Source organism: Ochotona curzoniae, unplaced genomic scaffold (genome assembly GCF_017591425.1).
Source record: "Ochotona curzoniae isolate NIBS_2020 unplaced genomic scaffold, NIBS_Ocur_1.0 contig_523, whole genome shotgun sequence".
Lineage (NCBI taxonomy): Eukaryota > Metazoa > Chordata > Mammalia > Lagomorpha > Ochotonidae > Ochotona > Ochotona curzoniae.
This window is the reverse complement of record NW_024466459.1, coordinates 11,575,172-11,601,670: the sequence shown is the minus strand read 5'-3', so window position 1 is coordinate 11,601,670 and position 26,499 is coordinate 11,575,172. Positions and strand designations below refer to the sequence as shown.

Here is a 26,499-nt window from a genome sequence, read left to right as displayed (position 1 = left end):
TCCAGGACAAATAGCCAGGAACAGGCCTGAGGCCGGGAGTGGCTCCACCTCTGCACTGTCCTTGCTCTGTAAAGCACGGAGAATATCCCTGTGGCTGCAGCGGGGGTGCCTCTCCCTGCACCCCTACCTCCCCAGAACCACCGGCAGGGGCCCTGGGGCCTTGGGCTGCCAGCACAGGAAGGGCACAGGAGGGCAGCACACATGCAACAAGATGAGCCGGATGCAGAGCCTGCCTACTGAGTGCCATGGAGACCCATGACCAGCGACCGCCCTCAGGGTCCTAAGCAGCACACCAGCTTTAGACGAAGTGGTATGAGAGTGTCCAGCAGGAAGTCAGCGGGAAGTGAGCCTAATTTCTCACCTCTTGGGCCAGAGGAACAGCCGTGTGGCCACTGCTCAGTGGTAAGGTGGGGATGCAAATGACGGTGTGCGACACGTGCCTTTCAGAGCTGCGCTATGACTGGAGGAGGACAACCCGCCTTCCGTTTGCTTCAGCTGTGCACCAAGCTGATGGGGTGGCAGCTGGATTTGAGGGCGAGGGGGCACTGCCATGCCAGGAGCACATCGAGGTTGAGGAGGATGTTCCTATCGGTGTGTCCTGGCCAGAAAGACTGATGGCCAGCTGCAGGTGCAGTGGCCGACGTCATGGGCGTCTCAGCTGGCTTCATTTATAAGCGCCAATGGAAAGATTGAAGTGCCACAGCTCGTTGTCCAATGGGCGATTTCTAAAACCACAACCACGGTGCCCACACCGGGCAAGGGGCCAGAGCTTCTCGGTGTGGTTTTTCTGACACATGGGCTTGAGACCTGGAGGCATTTCTCAAGAGTCGCTGGCAGGTGGCAGGATGTGGCTTTAGCAGTCTCACCCTGGACACCCAGTGTGGTACAAGCAACGGCTGCCGGGAGTGCGGGTCGAGGTGCAGGTCCCTGGAGATGCGTGGGGTCATCTTACTGCCAACTCGGTGACGCTGGGGTGGGAGAACCCCACTACCACCATCTTAGCAGAGCATCCCAGACAGCTAATCCGGCTAAGTGGAGCTTCCCTGCAAGTTGCCCGTGAGAGCTTTAGGCATCCCACGAGGGCTGTGGCTGAGAGTTGCAGTGGGAAATCGCCAGGCACTAACGGCACAGACCCGACGCGGTTTCCCGAGTGGGCATACGTTCTCCTTCAGTTTGTGTGGAAAGGACTGTGTGACGGGGGTTAAATTCCCAGGACTCCCAGCTCTTCCAGCAAGACCTGCATGGCCGAGATCACCTCACACATGCGTCTGGAGCTCAGCAGTTTGTGCTGGAAACAAGGTTTACGTTTGCTATTTTAACAATTCCCTTTTCCGTGAGCTGCTTAGAGTGCCTGTGCAGGGGCTGCAGGTGCGGCCGGGGGCTCTCCCCCCGGGAAGTCATTTCTGCATGTGAAACTCCAGTGAGAGCACTGTGGCGCCCACGACAGAGTACATGCCCACACTCACGGCAGCCCAAGGGTGGAGGGGACCCAATGGACACAGACCCAGCCCTAGGAAGCCACGAAGTCCCGACCTGAGTGACTGGGAGAGTGAACGCCAAGCAAAGCAAGTCCCACTGAGGTGCTGCTGAGCCAGGCACACGCAGTGTTGGGCCCACACCCAGGGGCCTCGCTGGGTCCCACTGAGGCTCTGCTGGCTGAGGACAGCGCTATGACACAGACCTGGAAAAGTGGAGACGGCTGCAGGAAGGCAAGCTGGCCGCGTGATTTTCCCACAGTTGGTGAGTGGCTGGGCACAGGGCGCTAGGAAGACGCCGTGCAGGGGTGGAGGAATGGAACCAAATGGTAGGCGAGTTGGCCATGACCGTGCAGATGCTGCACTCCAGGGCCAGGCCTGGATTAGGTGCACGCTGAGCATCCATATTTAGCCGGGCACTGGCATGCACTTCCTGGGAGTGGTGGCCCAGGACAGGAGAGCTGGAGGTCAGGGGTGACGAATGGAGATCCTGGGGCACAGAGCCCAGCAAAGCTGCATGTATTAACGCCTGGCTCCTGACTACATGTTTCTTAATTACCTTGGCCCAGAAAACAGGAAGCAGAATTTTAAGTGAGGACGAGAGCCAGGCAAATGGATTCACGTGCCTGAATGTGTACAAAGACCTGGGCTGAGAGATGAGTAAATTTCATGAAATGTCACGCTGTGGGACGTGAACGGACCGGACCTACGAGGAGGAACTTGATCCCCCTGGCTCACTCGTGTCTAGGCCTGTTTGCCATTGTGGCACAGAACACATGTTATTACACTGAATTCAACCTCCTAGAAAATGGCTGGGTGTGGGCAGATTTACCACTCAGTGGGCAGAGGATGCTGCCGCTGTAGTGGCTACCAGAGTGGCCAGTCGATGAAGTCACAGCTCCAGGCAGGGCTGCTGTGACAGGGCACCCCTCCCGCTCTGCGATGGGCACCCCTCCCGCTCTGCATCTCTAGTACACAGAAAAATGGTACTAAGATTTTTATTTAGTGCAAAAACAAAACCTGAGAAACCATGTATAGCCTTTTAAACATTTATCTTTCTTTGAGGGTTTTTTTTTTAATTGAAAAGTCAGATTTACAGAGAAAAGGAGAGAAAAAAAAGATCCTCTATCCCCTAGTTCACTCCCCAAGTGGCCGCAATGGTCAGAGCTGAGCTAATCTGAAGCCGGGAGCTTTCCCTATCACACTGGGCCCTGTAACATCCATTTCAATCAACTTGAAAAAGATTCCATGGGCCCGGCGGCGTGGCCTAGCAGCTGAAGTCCTCGCCTTGAATGTGTGGGGATCCCATATGGGCGCCGGTTCTAATCCCAGCAGCTCCACTTCCCATCCAGCTCCCTGCCTGTGGCCTGGGAAGGCAGTCGAGGACGGCCCAAAGCCTTGGGACCCTGCACCTGTGCGGGAGACCCGGAAGAGGCTCCTGGCTCCTGATTGCTTCAGCTCTGGCTATTGAGGCCATTTGGGGAGTGAGTCAGTAGATCTTTGTCCTCTCCAAATTTAAAAGTACCTGTGTACACATACCTCTGGGTGTATACACAGTGCGTGCAGCACACTGGTATGGGTGTCTCAATGTACCCACAAGCACACGTATGCGTGCATGGGAGGCCGATGTGCATGGCAGCTCGCGTTTGCATGCGGATTCGTATGTGTGTGCTACCAACCGGGTGTGAGTGCACACCAGCAAGCCCCTAAGCCCTTTTGGATAGAGAAGCAGTTGTTGTAGCAGGAGTCACTGGGACAGGCCACAGTCCTGGGCATTGGGGGAGCAGGTGCAGCCAAGGTCACACATGGCACTTGGGGGGCCTGGTGACCACCCAGGTGGAGGGAGGGGAACCTGAGCAAGTCGGGAAGTGCCTAGACAGGAATGGGCAGAAAGCCTGGAGCTGCTGACAGGAGGCTGGCACCGGGCAGCATCTGGTCTACCCTCCCTCCACATTCTCCCTGCCTCCACCCATCACCTACCCCAGGGCAACTCCAACGCTTTTGGGCACTTGTCTCAACAGTCTTGCTGTAGTCACAGGATACAGAAGCCAGGTGGTGATCTACAAGACAGTAATTTACCGGCTCACCAAATTGCTTTCTGGGTGCCAGGACCTGGCAAGGACCTTCCTGTTGCATCCTGGCGTGGCAGAGGGAACCACGAGCAGCAGAGCATCATGTGTCCACCCAGGTGCCTCCTCGGTCCTCCTGCAGGGGTAGCTGAACTCCGGCCGGAGTCTGGAGGGGGCAGACGGGGTCAGGGACAGCAGGCAGAGTCTCCCAGGGCACACGCGTTCTTAATCTCATGAAACCTGCTCACTTACTGACTGCCCGAAAAACTCAATGCTAATCCAAGGCTGTAGACACCACACTGTTTTCTTCTGGAAGTTTTGTTTGGGCTTTTAGCATCAAGGCTTCCATATGGTCAGTTTCCACGAACAGCAGCTGAGAGGACTCCTGAGCAGAGGCCCAGCCGCCCTGTCCTCGCTGTGCTGCGTCCCCAGGCCCTTCCGTGGCCATGAAGAAACTGACAATAGTGCTAATAAAACAATTACACTGAAGGGTGGCCATTTCTTCAAATGGAACGCTTCTTCTTTAAAAAGCAAAAGTCAAAACCAGAGCAAACACCTTTGCCGCTGTGCCCAGGGGATGAGAGCCCCTCCTTGCCCCCAGCCCTGGGGCGAGCCCGAGCAGTGCCCTCCAACCCGGAGATGCCCCCCCACGCACACAGTGAGAGAACACACACACTCACACACACACAGCACACACACAGAGCACACACAACACACACAGCATACATACACACACATTCACACACAACACACACACACTCACATTCACTCAGCACACACACACGCATACACACACACGCATAGACACACGCATACACACACATTCACTCACAGCACACACACATGCATACACACACAGCACACACAGTACATACACAGCATACATACACAAAGACACACTCACAGCACACAGCACAGGTGGTGTGGGCAGACCCAGAGTTTATTTGCTGCACTTCCTTGGCGCTAATTTACAAGGCGAAAAAACAAACAGAAACGATTGGAATAATTAGAATTTCTTAGAAACCCTGTCAGACAGCTTTCAGTCATTTCTTTATATTTTGACAAACTTTTTTTTAAACAAATACAAAATAATCTAAAAGGCGAAAAACTATACATAGACTATTTACAGCTCTGATAAACAGGCTAATACTGCTGCAGGGGCCTGTCCAGCGCACTGGGCTCCGGGACAGGCTGCAAGCCGCCGCACCGAACCCAACCCCCACCGGCTCCAGCGCCAGCCACCTGAGGCCCTCCAGGAAGACGGGAAGTGCAGAAGCGAGCTACTCTAATGTGCCCTGCCCCCCTCCAGCCTGGTCTTCTGCGCCTAGAGGGCTTTGAGGAGCCTGGGTGCTCGGCCTCACGCTGGCCTTGCTCCTCCACCTGCCTCAAGGCAGCGCTCGGCACGGCCCAGGTTCCAGGATGCAAGGAGGGGCATGCCGTGCCAGCCGGCCAGCCACCTGCTCTACCTGGGCAGCAAGCTGGCCTTGGCTACATGCAGGCGCTGCCCTGGAGAGTCCCTGAGAGAAGGCAGGAGGCTGCTGCGCAGCGCCAGACCGGGCAGGAGGGGTGGGCATGCGGGGCAACCTTCTCACTTTCATGGCCTGCTTGCTCTGCTGGGCCCACCGCAAAGTCCATCTGGAGTGGTCCGGTCAGGGCCAGTGCTGAGGCAGAAAAAGCTATGCGCCACTCCTTCCTCTAAAACGAGGACCGGTGTGGGGCCAAGGCGGGGCCTCTGCGGGGACCACCTTCCTCAGTTCCGGTCACTAGGTATTGAGCTCAGCGAAGCGCCCATCTCCTTTCCAGCCCAGGGAAACCTCACTTGCAGGTCTTGGGCTCGCTCCCCTCCACAGTGCCCACAGGCACTTGGCATGCGGCCTGACAGGCTTCCCAGGCCGCCCCCCGCCCCCCAGCCCTCTGGTGCCCTCACCCAAGGAGCTGGCAGCGTTTAACTCGGGGCAGCTCGTCCAGCACAGGGGAGCAGTGTGGCCCTCCCTGGGCCCAGGAGATGCCTGCGTGACCACCCTGGGAGCTGGGAGGTGCCCCCAGATGGGCTGGTGCACCCCTCAGCAGCACTCCGTGTTTGAAAGAAAAAACAGATTTGTATTGCCTGTGGCTGGTCCTCTTTCCCTCTTACTCATCGTGTGGCAACTCAAGGAGATGTGCTGACAGTGCGGGCACGAAGGCGCCGTTCTGCCGTCAGACCTGTTGGCAGAGCCGCTGACAGGGGTCCGTCCCTGCAGCCTGCGGGGAGCCAGGCTCAGTGTCTCTTTGTGGAGGAGACCTTCTTCTTCCGGGCCGCGAGCATCTCGTAGAAAGGGTCCCTGCTGATGGCGGCTCTGGGGGACGGGGAGACAGAGGGCAGTCAGAGGGCAAGGCTGCGCCCAGCACCCGTCACACTTGATACCCGCCAAGGCCACATTGTCAATCCTCACTTTGCCCACAATGCCCCCAGGAGTAACACCCACAGCGAGTTTTGGCCCGCACATGCAGTGGGAGCTGGTCCACGAGCCCAGGGAGAGGCATGTCCTGGGTTGTCTAGGCCCACGTGTGTAGTGGGAACCGAGCCCATGAGCCCCAGAAGGGGCCGGGCGCAACCTGGGTCATCTAGGCCCGTGTGTGTAGTGGGAACTGGCCTGGGGCATCAATGGTGCAGGGTGAAGACCCTGGGCCACACAGTGACACATCCACGGGGGTTCAGGGTGTGGGCTTTCAGGAGACCTGGGGGTTCATGTCCAGGTGAGGAAAGACCTCTGAGGGAAGTGCATTGACAAAGCTACTGTTCTTGAAGCTCTGAGCCTCCTCAGTGGCTGAGATGAAGCAGTGGATGGCACACAGAGATACACATGAGGACATGGCAGTCCACTGCAGATACCACAGCAGAGGAGGGGGGCAGGCTGCCCAGGGAAGAGCGGAGGGCATGTGTGGGACGGGGGACTGCTGAGGCAGTATGTCACAGGGGAGGAATGACTGCTGACGGACTTCCACTGCAAGGCCACTGAACTTGCAGGCAAGCAAGGGGCTGGGACCAAATGGTTTGGAGGGCTAGGACGGGGGGCTATCGACTGGTGCAGGCTGGTTGGGCTGGCTAGTGCGGGGCCTGGTGCAAGTCCTGTCAAGCTGAACCGCAGAACCATCTAGAGAGTGCAAACTCCAGAGCTGGGAGTGAGCCCAGTAGGGACCTGCAGGCACCTCTTGGATAGGCTCCAGCTCCCACTGGTGAGAATCAGAGCTGGGGCAGGCATGGCTAGACAGAGTGGCACCTGCCAGCACGGTGTGGGCTGGATCATGAGGTCGGTTGGGTTGAACTAAGCTCCAACACTCACTGATGTGTACGAGAGCTGAATGGAATGTGAGACAGACTGCACAAGCCTGGCGCACATACCGGCATGCACAGGAACCATGGCTGGGGGCGGGCCTAGCAGGGGTTACCAGGGGTCACTCTCACTGGACTGTATTTCCCGCTGATGTATGTGAGGGCTAAGCGGGTTGGGCTGGATCACAGCATCCACTAGTTGTGTAAGAAATGGGGCTGGAGACAACAAAACCGCAATTGCCTTTTTTCTCCTCCTCCTCCTCTTCTTTTTTTAAAAAATAATCCAGCAATTGCAACCCTCAGAGTGTGCACAGGCAAATGCGCATGGTGGACCGAGCCAGACGCCATACTATCAAGCACACTAACAACAGTCAGGTCTGGGATCACCTCAGTGAGGTTTCTTTGGGGATCCCCCCAACTGAACTGCTGGACTCAGACCGCCAACCACGGGGAGAATTGCAGGATCTGCGGACGGACCGTGGAGTGTGTGCGTCAGAACCGGGCCTCGTCAGTGGCTCAGAGCAGTGGACGGCATGCCCACGTGGACACAGAGGGTATGGCAGTCCACTGGGGCCTGAAGAGAACATCTGGTACCACAGCAGAGGAAGGAGAGCAAGACAAATTGCTCAACTGCCCCAGCCAAGCATCGGCAACAAATATCTGGGCAAATAGAGACTCGAGTGGGCTATGTCAGCCACGGGACCTTGCAAAATTTCCTTATCCTTGGATCAGCAAGATCGACAGCATTTCAGAACTACTGAACCCTCAGAGCATGTGCCACATCAGGACCCCGGATGACAGAGGGTGGCCGTTCCCCATCTCTGGGTGATGAGGAGGTTGGGGGGCTGGGTACAGCGTCCCTCTCCTGTCGCCCCTTCCCCAAAACACATGAGGAAGAGAAAGAAAACTTGGAAATGATGGCCCCACCCCCCTTCCCCGAATCCTCAACACTTCCTGCCCTATCAACTATGCAATCATCACTAAAAGTAAAAGTAAATACATTTTTTAAAAAGGAAAACCACAGAGGGACATGTGATTAGATGTCTGTCTACCCACTTGTCGTGGGCTCAGGAGCTGATTAGTGCTCGTGGGTCTGGGCAGGAACAGGAACTGGGCTTGTGGATGAGAACACTAGACTACCTGGACTCATCTGGGAGTTGGGAAGGGGGTACGCACAGTGTCCACAGCCCCTGTGGCACTCGCTGGCGGGGAGGGGAGGCCGCCAAGGCAGGTGCAAGGAGGCCCGCCCTGGGGCCCCGGGGAGCTGCCAAAAGCTCCTGCCATGCCAGGGTGTCTCCATCTCCAGGAGCAACCTCGCTCGTCTGCCCTGGGGGTGGGGCAGCTAGGAATGAGGAGTCAAGCCTTGGATGCATGAGGGACCGTGGGAAGGCCCACTTCCTGGGCCCTCGCCTTCCCACCAGCACAGGGGCAGATCAGAGAGGCTTCGCCCTAGCCCTCCACACCGAACCTCCCTGGCCTTAGTGTCCCTGTCTACAAAGGGAACACGGGGCCTCATGACACAAACTAACCAGAAAGCATGACTCCCTGCACCTGACCATCACCAGGGGAGGCGCTTCTGTGCCACGGACAGTCCCTGCTGGCAGCTCATCCCCCGTTCCCACTCTGGATCTAGGATGGCGCTTGGGAGACCCAGACCAGGGATGCTCTCTTAAAAATGCTACATGGGGGTTGGAGTGGTGGCCTCGTACACGCCGGGATCCTATATGGGTGCCAGTTCATATTTTGGCAGCTCTACTTCCCGTCCAGCTCCCTGGCTGTGGCCCAGGAAAGCAGTTGAGCACGGCCCAGAGCATTGAAACCCTGCACCTGAGTGGGAGACCTGCAAGAGGCTCCTGGCTTTAGCTTGGATCAGATCTGGCCATTGCAGCCGCTTGGGGAGTGAACCAGCGGATGTCTCTCTGTCTCTCCTTCTCTCTGTATTTCTGCCTTTCAAATAAAAATAAATAATAAATATATTTTTTTAAATGCTACTATGTCCACAAGCCCACAGGTCTCCTGACATCGCCAGGGGCACCTGAGCAGACGACTCCCCGGAGAGCCAAGCCGGGAGCGGGCCCTCGGTGGGGCCGTGGAGCCGACCCCAGACCCAGCCGCCCACTTACTTAATGCACTTGATCCACTCTTCCTTCTCCTCCGGCGTCGGTGCGGAGATCCGGTAGACGGTGTGGTTGCCTTCCACCACGCGGCCGTCGGCCTCCGTCTTACAGGCCTTGATGACCTGGTCCTTGTTGTCAGGGATATAAAGCTCAAAGCAATTCTGAGGACGAGAAGGGCAAAGTGACCTCAGAGAGCTGCTGACCTGCCCAGCGGGGGCGCTCAGGGGAGCAGCGGCAGGGGCCGACACCCATCACGCAGAGCAGTGGGGGCGCTTCACACGCAGTCGCAGTCACAGACGGACAAGGTACCTCTCAGCGCAGCAGGAAGGGATGCCACAGAAGGCCAAAGCCATAGTAGTCAAGAAAGAAAGAGAGGCGGAACTGAAGGCACTGCAGAACCTGCCAATTTCAGGGTGTGTCTTTTCTACAAAAACCCTTGAAATCTCACAAAACCCCGCCCACCCCCAGACGGTTTCTTGGGGTCTTCCACCTCGCCGATACTCACTGGTTTCTTGGAATCCTCCACCTCACGGATACTCAGGTTCTCCAGGGGAATGATGCCACGCGGCTCCTTATCCTGTAGGGTAGAAGCAGAGGAGCCGGCTCACCCCAATGCACTCTGGCGCTCCAGCTGCTCCCACGGAGCCAGTTCCAGGCAGCTCGAGGGCCAGCCCCTCAAGTCCTAAACAGGCCTGTGGCTGCTGTCGGTACAACACACAGCAGATGCCCACGAGAGAGTAGCCGGCAATGACTGTGGTGGCCTCAGGTGGGAATGCCTGGGCCACTTCTCCCACCCGCCCTTGACAGCACACCCCTACTGTCCGCAGCCAGACCATGCCAAAGGGTCACCACCCTCTTGACAATCCCACCTGGACACCAGAAAGGTGCCCGACACAACCACACATCTCCCTTCATCCCCAGGGCCTCCCTGGGGCCGCACCATGAGCAAAGGGACCACCAGCAAGGCACCAGCAGCCAAGGCCCCCCCCAGGCATCATCAGACTAACCCGGGCCCACAGAAGTCAGCCTCAGCACAGCACGTCCGGCAGCGACAACCGCAGGGGGCGCCCCCTGGCTGCCACAGCATGCACAGGCTTGGCGTGTTATCTGAGGGGCCTCGGCTCCCCCACCCGCAGCCTGCATGCACGCACCCCCCTCAGAGCCTGGCAGCATCCCTCTGCCTTTTCAGACTGTGCCACATGTGTTTTCTTTGCCAAAGAAGAGCTTCCTCACCACCCACATGCACCACAGGGTGGGCATCCCACTCCTTGCAGGGCCTCCGGAGCGGCTGACTGCCACACGCTGTGGCCCAGCCTTCCCCACACAGGGAGCTCTTTCCTCTCTCCATCCACCCTGGTGGAGCACCTCCTCCACCCGTGCCCTCAGGAAGGTCGGGTGGGCGGCAGCCCCTCAGGGAAGTGGCTGTCTGGTAGTGTTCCCATGTGGGTCTCGTAACTGGCTGGGGTGTAGCTGCAGAGCGGTGACCCCACCAGCCTGGGACCCTGGGCCTGTCTCACTTGGCATCTCCGGTTCAGGATACCCCAGGGGTACACTTGGTGCGGCTCTATTTTTGGCAGGTCACAGAGAAAGCATCTCATCAAGATCTGCTTGCCCTGCACTCTCAGCCCTGTCTGGAACTGGCTGGTTGCTGTGTACCAGTTCCACTTTACACAAGTCCTTCCTGTACCGGTCTCCAGCTTGCTGCCTTTGTATGCTTCTGGGAGATTTTCTTTGTTCTGGGTTCTGTTCCCGTTTCACAGCTGCACCCTGCCAGCTCTGAGTTCACCTCACAGGGCTGCAGGGACATCCTCCCTCCCCCAGGGGCTCCTGGCCGCTCATCTGCTCCAGGCTCAGTGGCCGGCCTCGGGTCCCAAGGGACGGAACAGACTGGGCTGTGCGAGCTTGTGCCTTGCAGCCCCCAGCAGACAGCTTCCTCGTGCTTCGTCCTGCGCTCCCGTGGCTATCCCAGGCCTGCCAGATGTGTCCTGAGAGCTGAGGGGATGCACTTTCCTCTCTCTGTCTACCCTGGCAGAGCACCTCCACCACCTGCACGCCCATATCCTGCCGGGTGTGACGCTCCCAGCCGTCAGTGGATCACCCTGCCGGGAAGGAGCCAGGAGCCACAGCTTTAGGCTTGGGGGCTCGAGGGGCTCGCGCTCAGAGACAGAGCGCAGGCCTGTCCACTGAACACCTTCTAGCCTGTCCTCTGGTTCTTGCTCCACTTTCCTCATTCTTGTTGCTAGGAGTACCCAGAGCCCAAGCCCCAAGGAGTGGAGTGGCAGGTGGGCAGGGCAAGAGCTGGTACAATTTGGAACTTTCCAAGGAGGCGAATTCACCATGAGCCTGGCAGCCTTTCACGCTGCAGGGGACACTGATGATAAGGAGACACTTCTTATCACTTTGGGGAGACTGCCAGACACCCCACTGCCACTCCCACCGGGCCTCTTACACCACTGGCTATGACATGGCTCTGGGCCAGCGGTCCGCCACAGCCTGCAGTGAGGACCACTGACTGACAGTGGCACCCAGAGGCCCAGGACCCTCAGCAGCGTCCATGCCACAGAGCAGACATCTCTGGCTCGTTTATAAGAATGACGGACGCTGCTTTTATAAGCACAGCAACTACTCATCACTGGAAACAGGTAATGACAGGAGAGAATGCAGAGCTGGAACCTCTCTGTTACCCCAAAAGAGCAACTGCAGGAAAGAAACAAACCTAAGCTTGGAACTTGGAGGAATTCCCAAATTAACCTTGTTCACACTTTGAAACAACCAAGGAGTGTCTGCACGGCTGAAAGAAGTTTTAGTCACTCGTTTAAAGAAACAAAGCGTGCTATATGCGTCCAGTGTGACAGGCGAGAGGCCATCCCTCCTCTGCCTGGCTGCTCAGTTCGCTTTCACGGCGCAGCTTCCATGCCGGCCTGGGCTGCAGCACTGGGTCAAGCTGGGAGCGCCTGTCCGAGCCTCAGTGCGCTGTACCGCAGGGAGCAGCTGCTGTGTGAGCTTGCCCGGGGACTCTTCCCATCCTGGGTCTTTGTGAGTTCACCTTCCTGTCCCACAGGGTCTTCAGGGGAGACGGTGCGGGGACGCTACTGTCCACACCTTCCTCCTCAGAGGATGACATGGCTGGATCCAGTGCCCTGGCCACCCTTCCCCTGGTCTGTGACGCCAGAAACTGCTGAAGATGACCTGCTCCTCAAAGACGCTGTTCCGAGCTCAGGGCAGCTATGCCCTGCAGATGTGCAGAGCCAGGCCCAGGGCAAGCGTGTCAAGCCCTGTCACCCCGGGCTGGGTCACCTGTGCCCTCTGTTCCCATTGGCTCTCCTCTAACTCTGCAGGCCCTGTGACCGGCTCAGGACACGAAGCAGACTGTCAGCTGTTTTTCCTTACCCCTTACCATCGTTTATTTGTTAATGTTGTGCTTCCACACTTAGGATGTTATTTTAAACATATATTTGGGCCTTGTGTCCTTGCTATCTGAAGCTTAACCCTCATGGCCATCCAGGTCCTGGGGCCCATGAGGCCTTGTTTCCCTTCACTTGACTCTCGGGCACATTTACACTCCTCTAACTAGTCTCCTGAGGCAAGGGGCTGATGTCTCATGTTCTAGCATTTTCTGCAGTCTCATGAGGGATTGTGGGTAGAGGCAGAATCCCTGGGAGCCACCCCCTTGCTCTCTGCTAGCTTGTGGCTGTCCCATGGACAGGGTGCACCCAACCCCGAGGACACGGTGTTTGCTGTGTTCCCACTCAAATGCCTAAGCTGGGGGTTTTCCCCACATCACCCAGTTCTACCTAGTAGTAGACTTCGTTTACTTTTTTCTTACAGAGACTGGGAGGATGGAGGATGGATGGAGGATGGATGGAGGATGGAGGATGGATGGAGGATGGGGGATGGATGGAGGATGGATGGAGGATGGAGGATGGATGGAGGATGGATGGAGGATGGAGGATGGATGGAGGATGGAGGATGGATGGAGGATGGAGGATGGATGGAGGATGGAGGATGGATGGAGGATGGAGGATGGATGGAGGATGGAGGATGGATGGAGGATGGAGGATGGATGGAGGATGGAGGATGGATGGAGGATGGATGGAGGATGGATGGAGGATGGAGGATGGATGGAAGATGGAGGATGGATGGAGGATGGATGGAGGATGGATGGAGGATGGAGGATGGATGGAGGATGGATGGAGGATGGATGGAGGATGGATGGAGGATGGAGGATGGATGGAGGATGGATGGAGGATGGATGGAGGATGGATGGAGGATGGAGGATGGAGGATGGATGGGTGGAGGATGGATGGAGGATGGATGGATGGAGGATGGATGGAGGATGGATGGAGGATGGAGGATGGATGGAGGATGGATGGAGGATGGATGGGTGGAGGATGGATGGAGGATGGATGGAGGATGGATGGAGGATGGAGGATGGATGGAGGATGGATGGAGGATGGATGGGTGGAGGATGGATGGAGGACGGATGGAGGATGGAGGATGGAGGATGGATGGAGGATGGATGGAGGATGGGGGATGGATGGAGGATGGAGGATGGATGGAGGATGGATGGAGGATGGATGGAGGATGGAGGATGGAGGATGGATGGGTGGAGGATGGATGGAGGATGGATGGATGGAGGATGGATGGAGGATGGATGGATGGAGGATGGATGGAGGATGGATGGAGGATGGAGGATGGATGGAGGATGGATGGAGGATGGATGGGTGGAGGATGGATGGAGGATGGATGGAGGATGGATGGAGGATGGAGGATGGATGGGTGGAGGATGGATGGAGGATGGATGGAGGATGGATGGGTGGAGGATGGATGGAGGATGGATGGAGGATGGATGGGTGGAGGATGGATGGAGGATGGATGGAGGATGGATGGAGGATGGATGGAGGATGGAGTTTAGTTCCTGATCAGAAGTCCCTTGGTGACACACCATCACAGCTCGTGAGAAGCGACCACCCATGGTGCCGTATGACAAAGTGTGCAAGCCCACCACGTGACCGAGAGCAGCCACAGTCAAGGCGTATTCCTCTGTCCTGGCCTGCAGCAAGTTTATACAAACAGGGCCAAGATATAGATTTTTTTGCCTAAGTCCTCTACATGCAACAGACACTTTGAAATCTTAATTTTCCCAGTGATTTCAATGACTTTTACTCTCAAAGACCTGGCTGGTGAAGCAAAGCAAGAATGGCCAAGGCCGCTGCGGCACCACCGTTCTGCTCCCAGAGCAGTGAGAAGATATGGAAATGGCAGAGCCTCAAGTTACCAGCACGGGAGCCCGGGGAGCACCAGCGTGAACAGCTGGGTCTGTGGATGCCCACGTGAGGGCTGCTCCAGACATGTGTGAATTTCTTTCTCACAGGGTATCATTGCACAGACCTGCAGCTTTAAGTCTTCCATCACTGAAGAACAACAAAGCCTACACAACTGTGGAAAGCGTAAGCTTGGGGGCCAGTGCTGTGACACAGCAGGCAGCGCTGTGGCCTCTGCCACCCACGTCCCACACGCGTGCCGGGTGGTGCCCCAGCTCCCTGCTAATGGCCTGGGGAACGCAGAGGAAGATGCCCCTGCCACCCACAAGCGAGACTAGATGAAACTCCTGGCTCTTGGCTCCAGCCTGGCCCAGTCCTGTCCATTTCAGCCACCTGCAATGGGCGTGAGTCACCAAATGGAAAAATCTCTTTCAAATAAGTAAAAGAAAAAAGCATTTAAAATTCTAGATAATCTTAAATTAACTTTCCTCATTTCCCTTCCTTCCTGTGGTACATTGCACCCATTGGGCTCTTGATGAGTTAGTAAACCCCTCGATGTTTCCGCCTTCTTTCCAGCTCCCTTTGAGCAGGACACACGCTCGGCCAGGCAGTGGGCCCATTCCTGAGGTGCCACCTCCTCCTGGGCTGAGCACCACTGTTCCCTCTGGGCTATGTGCTGCTTCTTGGCACCGTCTGCTGAGGCAGGGCAGTCCACGGCCTCCTTAGAAGGGATCCTCAGGGGCCTGGTGGCGTGGTCTAGCAGCTAAAGTCCTCACCTTGAACGCGCTGGGATCCCATATGGGCGCCGGTTCTAATCCCGGCAGCTCCGCTTCCCATCCAGCTCCCTGCTTGTGGCCTGGGAAAGCAGTGGAGGACAGCCCAAAGCCTTGGGACCCTGCACCCATGTGGGAGACCTGGAAGAGGTTCCCAGTTCCTGGCTTTGGATTGGCGCAGCACCGGCCATTGTGGTCACTTGGGGAGTGAATCATTGGACGGAAGATCTTCCTCTCTGTGTCTCCTCCTCTCTGTATATCTGACTTTACAATAAAAATAAATAAACCTTTACAAAAAAAAAAAAAAAAGAAGGGATCCTCAGAATCCACACGAGTCCTTTCCACTTGGCTTCAACTAGACCGCCCCCCCAAGATCAAAAAGATGAGCCTGACTATATCCCCCAGGCCTCCTGCAACAGTGGCTGAGGCCTGCCCCAACCCCCAGGCCTCCCAGCACGTGCTCACCGTGGTGTACTCAAAGTAGTAGAGGCAGTTGTCCGTCAGGATGAACCAGCGCCTTTTCCAAGTCTTTACTCTGCCACCTGCACAGCAAGGAGAGACGCACGCACAGTCGACAAGAGACAGCAGGCAAGTCCCACCCAGGACACGGAGCTCTTCTCGGGGGGGCGGGGCAGGGCAACAGGGCAACACAGAGACCATGGCGAAACTGACATGGCTAACAAGACACGGCCAAACAGAAGCATCTGTCGCAGGGTGAGTGTCTACGGGCACAGGCAGAGCAAGCGTGTCCAAGTGACAGCCTGGAGGAGGTGTCAGGACAGCAGGACGGGAAGAGAAGCCCAGAGGTAGTCATGATTAATGCAAATCTGCCATGGGCTAGAGAGGCATCTGCTAAAGGCCGTGGGGTGGAGGTGAGCAAAGGAAAGAGAGGGCTGGCTCGGCCCTGGGGCAGCCCCACTGCTGCTGACCACAGGCCTGGGCGTCCAGGAAGGAGGAGATGGGAGGGGAAAGCCTGTGAGCCCTGCGCAACCCAAGCCCCAGTGCCTCGCAACACGGAAGCACGCCCTAGTGCTCTGCCCTCCCTCTGCCTCCCTCCTGCAGCCCCAGCCAGCCTGTAAATGGGACCTTCCAGAGCCTGGGGAAAGCCCAGTGACTGTCCCCAGCTGTCCCCAGAGGTCAGCATTGAGTCTCCACAGGTCTGGACTCATAGCTTACTAGAGGTGGCACGGGACCAAGCGGCATGCCACAGGCCCAGGGGCCTCCCGCGGTCCTCTGCACCATTTCTCAATGGAAACAGCGGAGGAGAATCCGCAGGCGGGAACAACCAGGGACGGGACCTCTGAGGGAGCCACACCTGCCCTCCAGCCCTGACTTGAGCCTTTCCTGCCCTTTGCCCAAATCAAGCAAAACCTGCCTGAGCATGAGCCAGGCCGAGCTGAGGGCCTGCCACGCTCTGCAAGCTGTTCACGCACCACAGCGCCTTGCTTCCTGGCTGAGACTGAGCTGCAGAGAGCAACCCTTGTGCAATTCCCCAAAAGGGAGGACTGGGGTGCAACTGTAGTGGGAGCCTCATCTCATGCTTTCCCCTTGGCCTCAGCACACACGGTTCACAAAGCAAAGTGAGTTTTCAGGGGCAAGGCCCAGTTGCCAGGACCTATCTGCGTAAGGGGTATGCCACCCACGTCACAGAGAAAAATCACCCAGTACAGGGCCCAGCAAGGCATAAGCACCACTGGACTTCTTTGCTGTTCTAGTTCTGTGGGGGCGCCTAAACTTTAGGAGTATAAGCGGCTGACCATCGATTTCCCAGAGTAAATGATACGGATTTTGGTTATGACACAGGGTTGCCACAGGCAAGCCCATGCCACTGGCCCATAAAGCTGACATAGCAGGAGTCAAGAACAATCCCAAAACGGATGATCTGGCATGCATGGGAAATAGGACAGGCTTGGAGGAACTAGGAGGAGGCAGGAGAGCAGGAACACGGGTGGAGCCAGCGGGCAGACAGCTGTACTTCAAGGACCCTCTCCTCTGCTCCAGGTCTAAGAGCTGCCGGCCCCTCTGCAGGGCTGGCCCTGCCATCACAGCACACTCCCCTGGGAGACCCTAAGCACGCAGGGGATCATGGAAAGGCTTGTTAGATGGCAAAAGGAACGAGATGGAAAGGAACCAAAGAGCGAAGGCAAAGCCAGGAATGCCTGTGCGGGAGGACGCCAGCTGGGCACGGCTTGGGGCGGGCAACCTGCCGCGTCTCCGAGCACTCTGCTGCGAGGCTCTGTGGCCACATCTCTGCGTGGCAGGGAAACACACACAGCACAAGCGAACAAGTCAATGTCGGCCAAGGACAGTCCCTGGGGAACTCCCAGGACCACCTCCCCGCAGGCCGCAGCCCCCATGGTTGCTTAGCACCCCAGGGTCAAGCCCCCAGACTGAGTCTGTGAACAAAGACCCGTGCTTGGGACTACTCCCGGGTACAGATCTGCTCCAGTCATGCTTAGGCATAAACACAAGGAGCTATCCGGATCAACATGTTCCCTGCTAAATCAGGACCTGGAGGGAAGACGCCCAAACCCTGAGAGCGAGGCCCTGGGAGGCCCCAGCAGCCAGGGAGCTGTGGCAGGAGGTTGCCGTGGGGTTTTCTGGTTTGGGGATTTTTTCAACTTCACTTGCCACCCGTCCGGGGTTAGGGGACACCATTTCCCTTCCCCACGCACAGGAAGACATGCCGAGGCGCTCCTGGCTTGGTGTTCAAGCCCCGGTGCTGACATGCACAAACTGCCTCGAGTCAGCTTGGATTGTGGGTATCAATTTGAATTCAACAAACAGCACGTGCGGCCGATAATTCCAAGGGAACTGGCGAGGCAGGCTTTCCCAGCTGCGCTAGCAGCCCAGCCCCTGCCCGCCCGCTGCCCAGTGTGCTCCTCCAGAGTGGCCAGCCGTGGAAGCGGCTCCACGCCCCTGTCCTGACCGGTTCCCCAGGGACTGTGCGGTCAGTCAGAAGCAGCATCGACACTCCCGCCAGCAACTGAAAACAAATAAACCAAAAGAGAACGAAATAAGAGGAAACGCTGCAGCAATGACAGTGGCCTGGGCCGAGCGAGCGAGCAGGCTGGGGTTACATACCTCCTGGAGTTGGGGCAAGGAAAAGGAGAGCCAAAATCAGGGAACATACAAATGAGGGAGAAAAGAAAATTAAAACAAAGAAATTAAACCCAGTTCCTCAATCTTCAAGTGCAACAAGTCAGTCTCATTCCTGCCTTTCTTGCTGGGCGCTGAAGCCGGGAGCCCTACTGAGGCACTGACTCGGCTGCCACTGAGTGGGGGGCGGCACGCACTCCCCTCCACCACATCCCACCTGCCAGAGGCAAGGCTGGAGCCCCACTGACGCCACAAACCAGGTTGACAAAGCCAACATGTATCAGGCTATTTAGAATCTAGAGCAGAGAGACGAAAGATTACTTTGGTCTCTGTAATTTTAGAGTGTGTGTAAGAATGTACACACCAGCCCACAAACACACACACGTGTGTGCACAGAGTACACAGCTGTACGGCTTCCTGCACACAGACGTGTACGCACAGCTGTGACAGCCGGCAGCCCGGCCTTCTGCAGGCCACACACGCAGGAGTGACCACATGTGCCACAACGAGAACATGACAGTCAGGGTTCAGAAGGGGTTGGCGGAGGGTTAGAAAAAGTAATACGCAATCTGGAAGAATCCCCAAGGTCGCTCAGTTCTGTTTTCAGCAACATGGCACATGTCACGCATCTGCACGTCACCCTGGGTCCTGTCCCAGTGTTAGCATCTGCACTGTCGGGGCGTACTCAGCAGCAGCATTTACACAAATCTCACTAGGAGGGAAGTAAACCCAAAGTCGGACACACCGGAAGTCTTCCCGCAGGGCTGCCTGTGGCCAGGAACTTCAGAACCCTAACGTCCAGGATGCTCCTGGGCCACAGATAAACAAGATGTCAGCCAATCAGAGGAAAGTGAAAGCTCCCATTAGTAAAAGTGCTGCCTTAAGGGGAACTGAATTATGAATTAAGTCATGATATGTAAGTACTGGGGATGCACTATTGACAGAACATGTCAATGGCTGTCTTGGCAGCTCAGAAACCAGAGACCCCACTGCACCGTGAGCCGAGATGGGTGAGGGGCACTGCTGTAGCACTGTATTACGGTGGCACCCAACTCGCCTGAGCATGAAGAGGAAACTATACTCCGAGAGGCTCAGGCAGTGGACACCATTACGTCCCGGGTCTAGCGCTCTAGCTGAACAATGAATGCAACAGGCACACGTGGCCACCACGAGGTGATGGCTTTCCCCTGGTGACTCGGTCCTACAGCTCGAGGGAGCATGTGTCAGAATGAACAAAATCACTGGGCTGCAGAGGAGGGCCGCACTGCTGCTCGAGGAGGAGTGCGGTGGGGGGCTCAGCCAGGCTCTAGGTTGCCATGCACTGCCTGTGGCGGGGAGCAGACGCGGAGGGCAGAGCGGGTCATGATGCGCCGGGCAGGAGGCAGCAGCGCTGGGGCCAGTCTGGGTGATGGGAGCAGCAGGATGGACATGGCCAGGCTCCCTCCCACTGGTCACGGGGCAGGAAAGAGGAATGGGCTGTGTTCTCAAGGAACTGCCTTGAGACAACCAGACACGAGCGGGCGGTCATTTGAGGGCCTGCCTGTGCCCAGCGGTCTGTGTCCCACAGGGACAATGCCTGCCGATCACTTTATTTCTGCTGGAACAGAACTCGGAGCCCGTGCCGCCCACACGGCTGTCCCCCAGCTTCTGCAGCAGCCCCTGCCTCCCTCCCAGATGACTCACCAAGCTTCAGCAGCCAGCCTTCTCGGTCTGGGTTGAAGAACGTGTGGGTAAGGTCGTTGCCGTCATCCTCGGGGATTTTAAAGGGTTCATTTTTTATGCTCTCATACAGATTCTGGAGTAAAAGATGACACTGCCTGTTTCTGATTCTAGTAATGCCTTTTCTTCCTCCCCTTTCTCTTCATCCTTCTGCAAGCACTGAGCGCATGCTGCAGGGAGCCACAGGCCCTGCCGGCCTCTGAGACCAGGCACAGAACCTGCGGGTCTGTTTTCCTGCAGCCCCAGTGACAACATGAACAATGATTGCTGACAGGCAAGTCAGAAAGGAAAGAAGGCAGCCTGCCTCCTGCGCAAGCCCTCCCAACCACTTTCCCCTTCCGACAGCTCGCTGGATGAATGGGAGCACAGAGCCTGGACAGCTGCCACACTGCCATCCCCGGCGTTCCCAGCACGCCCTGACTGACACGAAGCCCATGGTGCTGGACTGACCCTGAGCAGCTCTTCGGGAAGGTCGCCCCCGTCGTTGATGCCCCGGTTCATGGCAATGAACCTCTCCACCGTAGGCTTATCCTTGACGTTGGGGTTGTGCAGGCTGGTGTTCAGCATGATGATGGCAAAGGAAAGCACGTAGCAGGTGTCTGCAGGGGAGACAGGACCCGGGGAGCTGTGGGCGCTGGGCCCAGAGGAGCAGGGAGCGGCCCTGCGCGGCAGGAACCAGCGGCTGAGCTCCGGAGCAGTGACTGAGCAGCAGGCCACCCTGGGTTGTGCCCGCGAGAACAGAGAACGTCAGGCCACAGAGACTGTCACACGTGGCAGGAGACCTGCAGGAGCACCATCGTCCACAAAGCACGCTGCGGTCGAGGAACAACTCAGCCCACGCTGCTCCTCCCGCGGCACGCCGCAGCATGGAAGCAGACACAGGTGTGCTTCTGCCAACCTCACTGTCCCAAGGCACAGGTTCTCTGTAACAGCGTGGCAGTGCCAGTCCTGCTGCCCTGGTGCCCTCTGCTGGGCTTTGCAGTTACTCCTAACACTCTATCACAAACACTGTGATGCCTGGATGCGAGAGGACTCACGTGAGTGCCCACCCACTCACCTGTGGACTGGAACACGCCAGGGTTGCACTGGCAGTAGCGCTGGGCAAAGGCCTCCATCATACGGTCGATCTTCTGTGCTTCCCCAGGGAGCCGGAAGCTCCACAGGAACTGCCTGCGTGGAGAGGACCGGATCTGAGAACTTCCCAGGCGACAGGAGAGCCGCTGGACGTCCGTCCTAACTCTGCTTCCCCAAGTCCCCACCCACATCACAGACAACATCACCAAATGTAAATCATGAAAACAGGGAAAAAGAATGGCTGAATAGCACACAGGACTGAAATATTTAGCTATGCTGACTTTAAACAAACTCCAATATCTAGAAAACAAGGCGGAGTGGTGATCACAGCATTCTCACTTCAATCGAAGAGGCCGTGGCCAACAGAAAGCTCTGGAAGCAGCGGCACAGAGTCAGTGTTCCCACTGCCCTGCACAGCTGTGAACACATAGAAACACAAGGCGGGGCCCGGCACCAAGGCCTAGTAGCTAAAGTCCTCGCCTTGCATGTGGGATCCCACGTGGGCCCTGGCTGGAATCCTGGCTGCTCCACTTCCCATTCAGCTCCCTGCTTGGGAAAGTAGTTGAAGACGGCCCAAGGCCTTGGGACCCTGCACCAGTGTGGGAGACCCAGAAGATGCTCCTGGCTTTGGATTGGTCCAGCTCTGGCCGTTGCGGCCACTTGGGGAGTGAATCCACAGATGGAAGATCTCTGTCTCTTTCTTCCTCTCTGTATATCTGCCTTTCCATAAAAATAAATAAATCTTTAAAAAAGAAATGACATGAGGCAATCAACTCAGTCTTCTTAAAAATTAAAGTTTACATTTTTATTTTTATGATGAAAGGTAACACAAAAGGTTTTCTAAGTTGAAGATTAAAAAAGATGTCACAATTTGAGTTTTCATTCATTTCCAAAGCGTAAGAGAGCGAGCTGTGGGATTTTGTAATTTAACTGCCCTGGACCAGCCAATCCCTTCCAGGCATCTGTAAATCCACGGCTTTCCTCCTAACAGTGCGAGATATTTAAAACAGTTCCCCAAGATACAATTCCGACCAAATGGCAGCCAGGACGGACACATGGACGGGGCAGACGGAACTTACTCACCGAAGAGCCTGGACCAAGTTGAGGTCTGTGAACTCGTGTAACTCCACAAAGGCATGAAGGACCTGAATGTTAAACTCATCTCTGCAAGAAACAGCCAGTTCGGAGGACAACGCAGGTCAGACCTGGGTGCCAAGGACCCAGGCCACAGCCATCCACACACTGTGGGCACAGCCTGGCTAGACGAGCCCGCAGACGGAGCACTGTGGGCACAGCCTGGCTAGACGAGCCCGCAGATGGAGAACTGTGGTGCAGGGCACACACTTCTCAAGGAAGGCTCTGCATGGTAGCTGCACCATTCTCAGAGAGCTGGGGCCCATCCTGGCTCCACTTCTGACCTCAGCTCCCCGCTAACACACACTCCGGTTCCTGTCCCGGCAGCCCTGCTTCCCATCCAGCTCCCTGCCTGTGGCGTGGGAAAGCAGTCGGGGACGGGCCAAAGCCTTGGGACCCTGCACTTGTACGGGAGACCTGGAAGAGGTTCCTGGCTTCAGATCGGCTCAACTCCAGCTGAGTGAACCAGTGGATAGATCTTTCTTTCTGTAAATCTGACTTTCCAATAAAAACAAGTAAATCTTACGTAAATACATAAATAAGCAACTCTCCCCCACCAGATTGGGTGCTGGGCTCCCAGCTTGGCCTGGCCCAGCCTCAGGCAGCACAGGCATGGTCAGTGAATCAGAGGATGGGTGATCTCTCTCTTTCAAATGACAATGAAAATTGCCAGCTGCCTCCTAAGAACCCGGCATGCGCAGCTGCTTTCTCGCTGTCCCACCCCCAGCCCACGAGCCCCCAGCCCGCGAGCCCCCAGCCCGCGAGCCCCCAGCCGTACCTCTCCCCCAGGTAGTCACCGATGGCCGTCTTGTTGAGCCCTTCTCCCTTGTACAGGAACTGCGCCAGGTCCTCACAGGAGTTCTTGAGCAGGTCGCTCTCTATCAGGAACTGGATCCCCTGGAAAGGGCCAACAGGATGTCACAAACCGCTGTGCCCCGGGTCTGGAGGCAGGGCTTCTCACGGGATGCTGCCTGGGAAGAGCCTGTCTGGGGTCTGCAGCAGCGCCACGGGAAGTCCCACTGCGGAAGCCTCGAGCTTCTGTCACTTCCTTCCCACATACCTTCTTAGGGTCCATGTTAAACTTCTTCCTGCCCATGGCCACCTGTTTGTTCCTCTGCATGTTTTTCCTGTAGAACAACCACCACAACCGTTAGTCCTCGGGCATACAGTCCCACGGGCCTAGCCTGGTTCCCAGAGACCTTTTTTTCTTTTTAACAAAGATGTATTTATTTGAAATGAGAGAGAGAGAAATCTCCTATCCACTGTTATCACTCCCCAAATGCCTAAAAACAGCCAGGCCTGGGCCAGGAGCACTGGGTCCCTCATTGCCTGCCTTCCCAGGTGCAGGAGCGGGAGCTCGAACTGAAGCCAGCACTCTCACGGAATGACTGTGTCCCAAGCAGTGGCTTTCTGTGTGCCACAGCTCGATCCAATTGGATTTTTCTTTAATCAACAGGCACAATTTGGTCAAGCCCTGACCTCAGCTCCATACTCACTTTTTTTTTCTTACAGTTTTGTTTTTTCTTTTTTAAGCAACAACAAAATTAAGAAAAAGGGCCTGGTGCTGTAAACTGGTGGCTAAAGTCCTCGCCTCGAAAATGCCCAGATCCCATATGGGCACGGGTTCTAATCCCAGCAGCCCCTCTTCCCATCCAGATCCCTGCTTGTGGCCTGGGAAAGCAGTGGAGGTCGGCCCAAAGCCTTGGGACCCTGCACCCGCATGGGAGACCTGGAAGAGGCTCCGGGCTCCTGGCTTTGGATCGGCTCAGCTCTGGCCATTGCAGCCACTTGGGGAGTGAATCAGTGGATTGAAGGTCTTCCTCTCTGTCTCTCCTCCTCCTCTCTGTATATCTGCCTTTCCAATAAAAATACACAAATCTTTTTAAAACTTTTAAGAAAAAAGTTATCAAGGTATATTTAACTATCATTTAATGTATGGATTTTAAATGTAATTTGAGTGATTTTTAGTAAGTTTGCCAAGTTGTGCAAATATCATAATCACAGTTTTACAACATGTCCACTGCCTGGCTCTGGCTCCTTACTCCAGCTGGCAGTAAATGATGGTGCAAGTGACAGCAGGAGACCAGAACTGAGGTCCTAGCTGCCACCTGGCCACGGGGGCACCTGTCACAGCAGCATCCCGAAGTGCACAGCACCTATGGGTGCTCTCGGCAGCACGATGCCAGGTGACTGGCACTCAGTTCCATGGCATGTGAGTCACGTAAATGCTGTAACCCTGTGTCTGCCACACACATAGCTGCTTCTGCTCAAGCCTTTCTGTTCTGAGGTTTGAATGGGGGTGGCATTGTTGAATTACATGCGATACTGGACACAAGTCTTATCTCTGACACACACACACATTTTCTCCCAGTTGTATCTTTTAACATCGGTCTTGTATAAGGGCATCTACTTTAAATGTATCCATTTCTTTCTGAGAAATGATTTTTAAGTGGCGAATCAGAGCCTGGGCGCCAGGCAGCAGTTGACGGCACAGAGCCGGGAGTGCCACAGCCCCATGAGCCCCAGGGCAGCACCAGCCCAGGATTACGGCAACAAATGTGACGGGCTGTGAAGCCAGACAGGAAGACTAAGGCTGAACAAAGCACAGACACAGAGTGAACCAGAAACAGCTGACAAGCTCAGAACTAGTTAAAACTGGTCTGGGAACCCCATTCCAAAGTGAAATCTCAAAGTCACAGATGTCTCGGCAGTCTGGAAACACACAGTCCCCAGCATTCACCCCCCTGAGTGTGCTGTGGGGAGCATGGCATGGCATGCCATCCAGGTGGGAACTGAACTGTGGTTCAATCCTCCCTCTCCACAAAGGAGGAAGCACGCTGGGCCCAGGACCAGCAAGAACCCGCCATCCACACCAACGCCGTGAGCGAGCGGTGCGGGGCCTCTGAAGCCTACAGTCCAAGCCTTCCTTGGGTCCTGGGGCAGCACAGCACGGCCAGATCCAGGTGGCGGGGGCACTCACCTCTCCTCTGTGGACCCGAGGTGTTCGATCTCATTAGCCACTTCCGCTATCTCATCCTTCAGCCTCTGCGAGGGAGACAGCCCAGAGTGACCACCGAGCAAGTCGCAGACCAAAGAAAAACCGCTGAAATCTTGCATAACTCCCTCCAACCAAACCAACCCAGACAAAAGAACATCCAAATAAGCAAATTAGGAAAACTCATCTATTCAGCAAATACCCAGATCCTACAAAGCGGTGAGCACTCCAGGGGAACGGAGGTCCAGCTCCCAACCTCCAAGAGTCTAGGGCAGACATTCTTAAGGACACAAGACCATATGGAAAATGCTGAGTGCCCTGAAAAATGGCTGTTTCGACAGCATGTTCTGGAACAAATCTGTAACTTACTAAATCCTAGAGTGACAGACTTCCTCAGGATGAGGTCAGTGCAACAGCAGACACACCAAGTCCCTCCCGCCCGCCCGGCCAGGCAAGCCCCAGAGAGGGCGCTTCCGTCCTCACTTCGTAAACAGCCTAGAGCTCAGAGCCACAGCCCCCAAATCTCCAGGCCAGGGAGTGACTGGGCATGGCCCTGCACCTCGCCCTCGCTGAAGCTCCAGCTGCGTGTGCCCAGCCCAGGACACACAGCGACAGAAACATGGCTCAAGACATGGCAGACACGGGGCTCCCTCTGGCCCTGCAGACTGACTGCACTGGGCTGCAGGATGCTCTGTTCCCTGGCCAGGGAGGCCACGGCCACTCCCAGGCCTACACTGCCCACAGGTCCCACCACCCTGAAGACAGCCCTAAGGCCACGGCCACTCCTTCTGTCTATACTGCCCACTACCTCCCACCCAACCAAAACACACAGCCCTGAGACCTCAGCCATGCCCTCCGTCCTCCAGCACCCACACACACACAGCCCTGAGGCCTCGGTCATGCCCTCCGTCTACACTGCCCTCTGTCCCCCAGCACCCAGATATACACAGCCCTGAGGCTTTGGCCATGCCCTCCGTCTACACTGCCTCCTGGTCCACCCAGCACCCACACACACAGCGCTGAGGCCTCGGTCATGCCCTCCATCCCCCCACACCCACACACAGAGTCCTGAGGCCTCAGCCAGGCCCCCGTCCTCCAGCACCCAGGCCCCCCGTCCCTCCAGCACCCAGGCCCCCGTCCTCCAGCACCCAGGCCCCCGTCCCCCAGCACCCAGGCCCCCGTCCTCCAGCACCCAGGCCCCCGACCCCCAGCACCCAGGCCCCCGTCCTCCAGCACCCAGGCCACCCGTCCCTCCAGCACCCAGGCCCCCGTCCTCCAGCACCCAGGCCCCCGTCCCCCAGCACCCAGGCCCCCGTCCTCCAGCACCCAGGCCCCCGACCCCCAGCACCCAGGCCCCCGTCCTCCAGCACCCAGGCCCCCGACCCCCAGCACCCAGGCCCTCCGTCCCTCCAGCACCCAGGCCCCCCGTCCCTCCAGCACCCAGGCCCCCGTCCCCCAGCACCCAGG

The 26,499-nt window shown here is 56.7% G+C and overlaps 1 protein-coding gene across 4 annotated transcripts in view; it reads right to left on the bottom strand.

Moving 5' to 3' along the window:
- Positions 1-4,855: 4,855 nt before the first annotated feature.
- Positions 4,856-26,499, bottom strand: part of CYTH1 (cytohesin 1) — a 76,862-nt gene continuing 55,218 nt past the window's right edge. For 2 of the 4 annotated variants that reach the window (XR_005884821.1, XR_005884820.1), the window contains exons 3-11: positions 25,018-25,082; positions 23,098-23,164; positions 22,816-22,934; positions 21,987-22,067; positions 20,887-20,999; positions 20,280-20,428; positions 19,794-19,905; positions 18,096-19,435; positions 15,476-15,553 (exon numbers count right to left, since the gene is read on the bottom strand). Coding sequence is in view for 2 of the 4 variants with exons in the window: in XM_040989841.1 (XP_040845775.1) it covers positions 5,802-5,880; positions 8,981-9,135; positions 9,480-9,551; positions 15,477-15,553; positions 18,096-18,098; positions 19,794-19,905; positions 20,280-20,428; positions 20,887-20,999; positions 21,987-22,067; positions 22,816-22,934; positions 23,098-23,164; positions 25,018-25,082 (1,092 nt within the window). In the remaining 2 variants the exon portion in view is untranslated. Of the gene's footprint in view, positions 5,881-8,980; positions 9,136-9,479; positions 9,552-15,475; positions 15,554-18,095; positions 19,436-19,793; positions 19,906-20,279; positions 20,429-20,886; positions 21,000-21,986; positions 22,068-22,815; positions 22,935-23,097; positions 23,165-25,017; positions 25,083-26,499 lie in introns of those variants that run through there. The other 2 variants (XM_040989841.1, XM_040989840.1) reach the window with 2 other exon arrangements.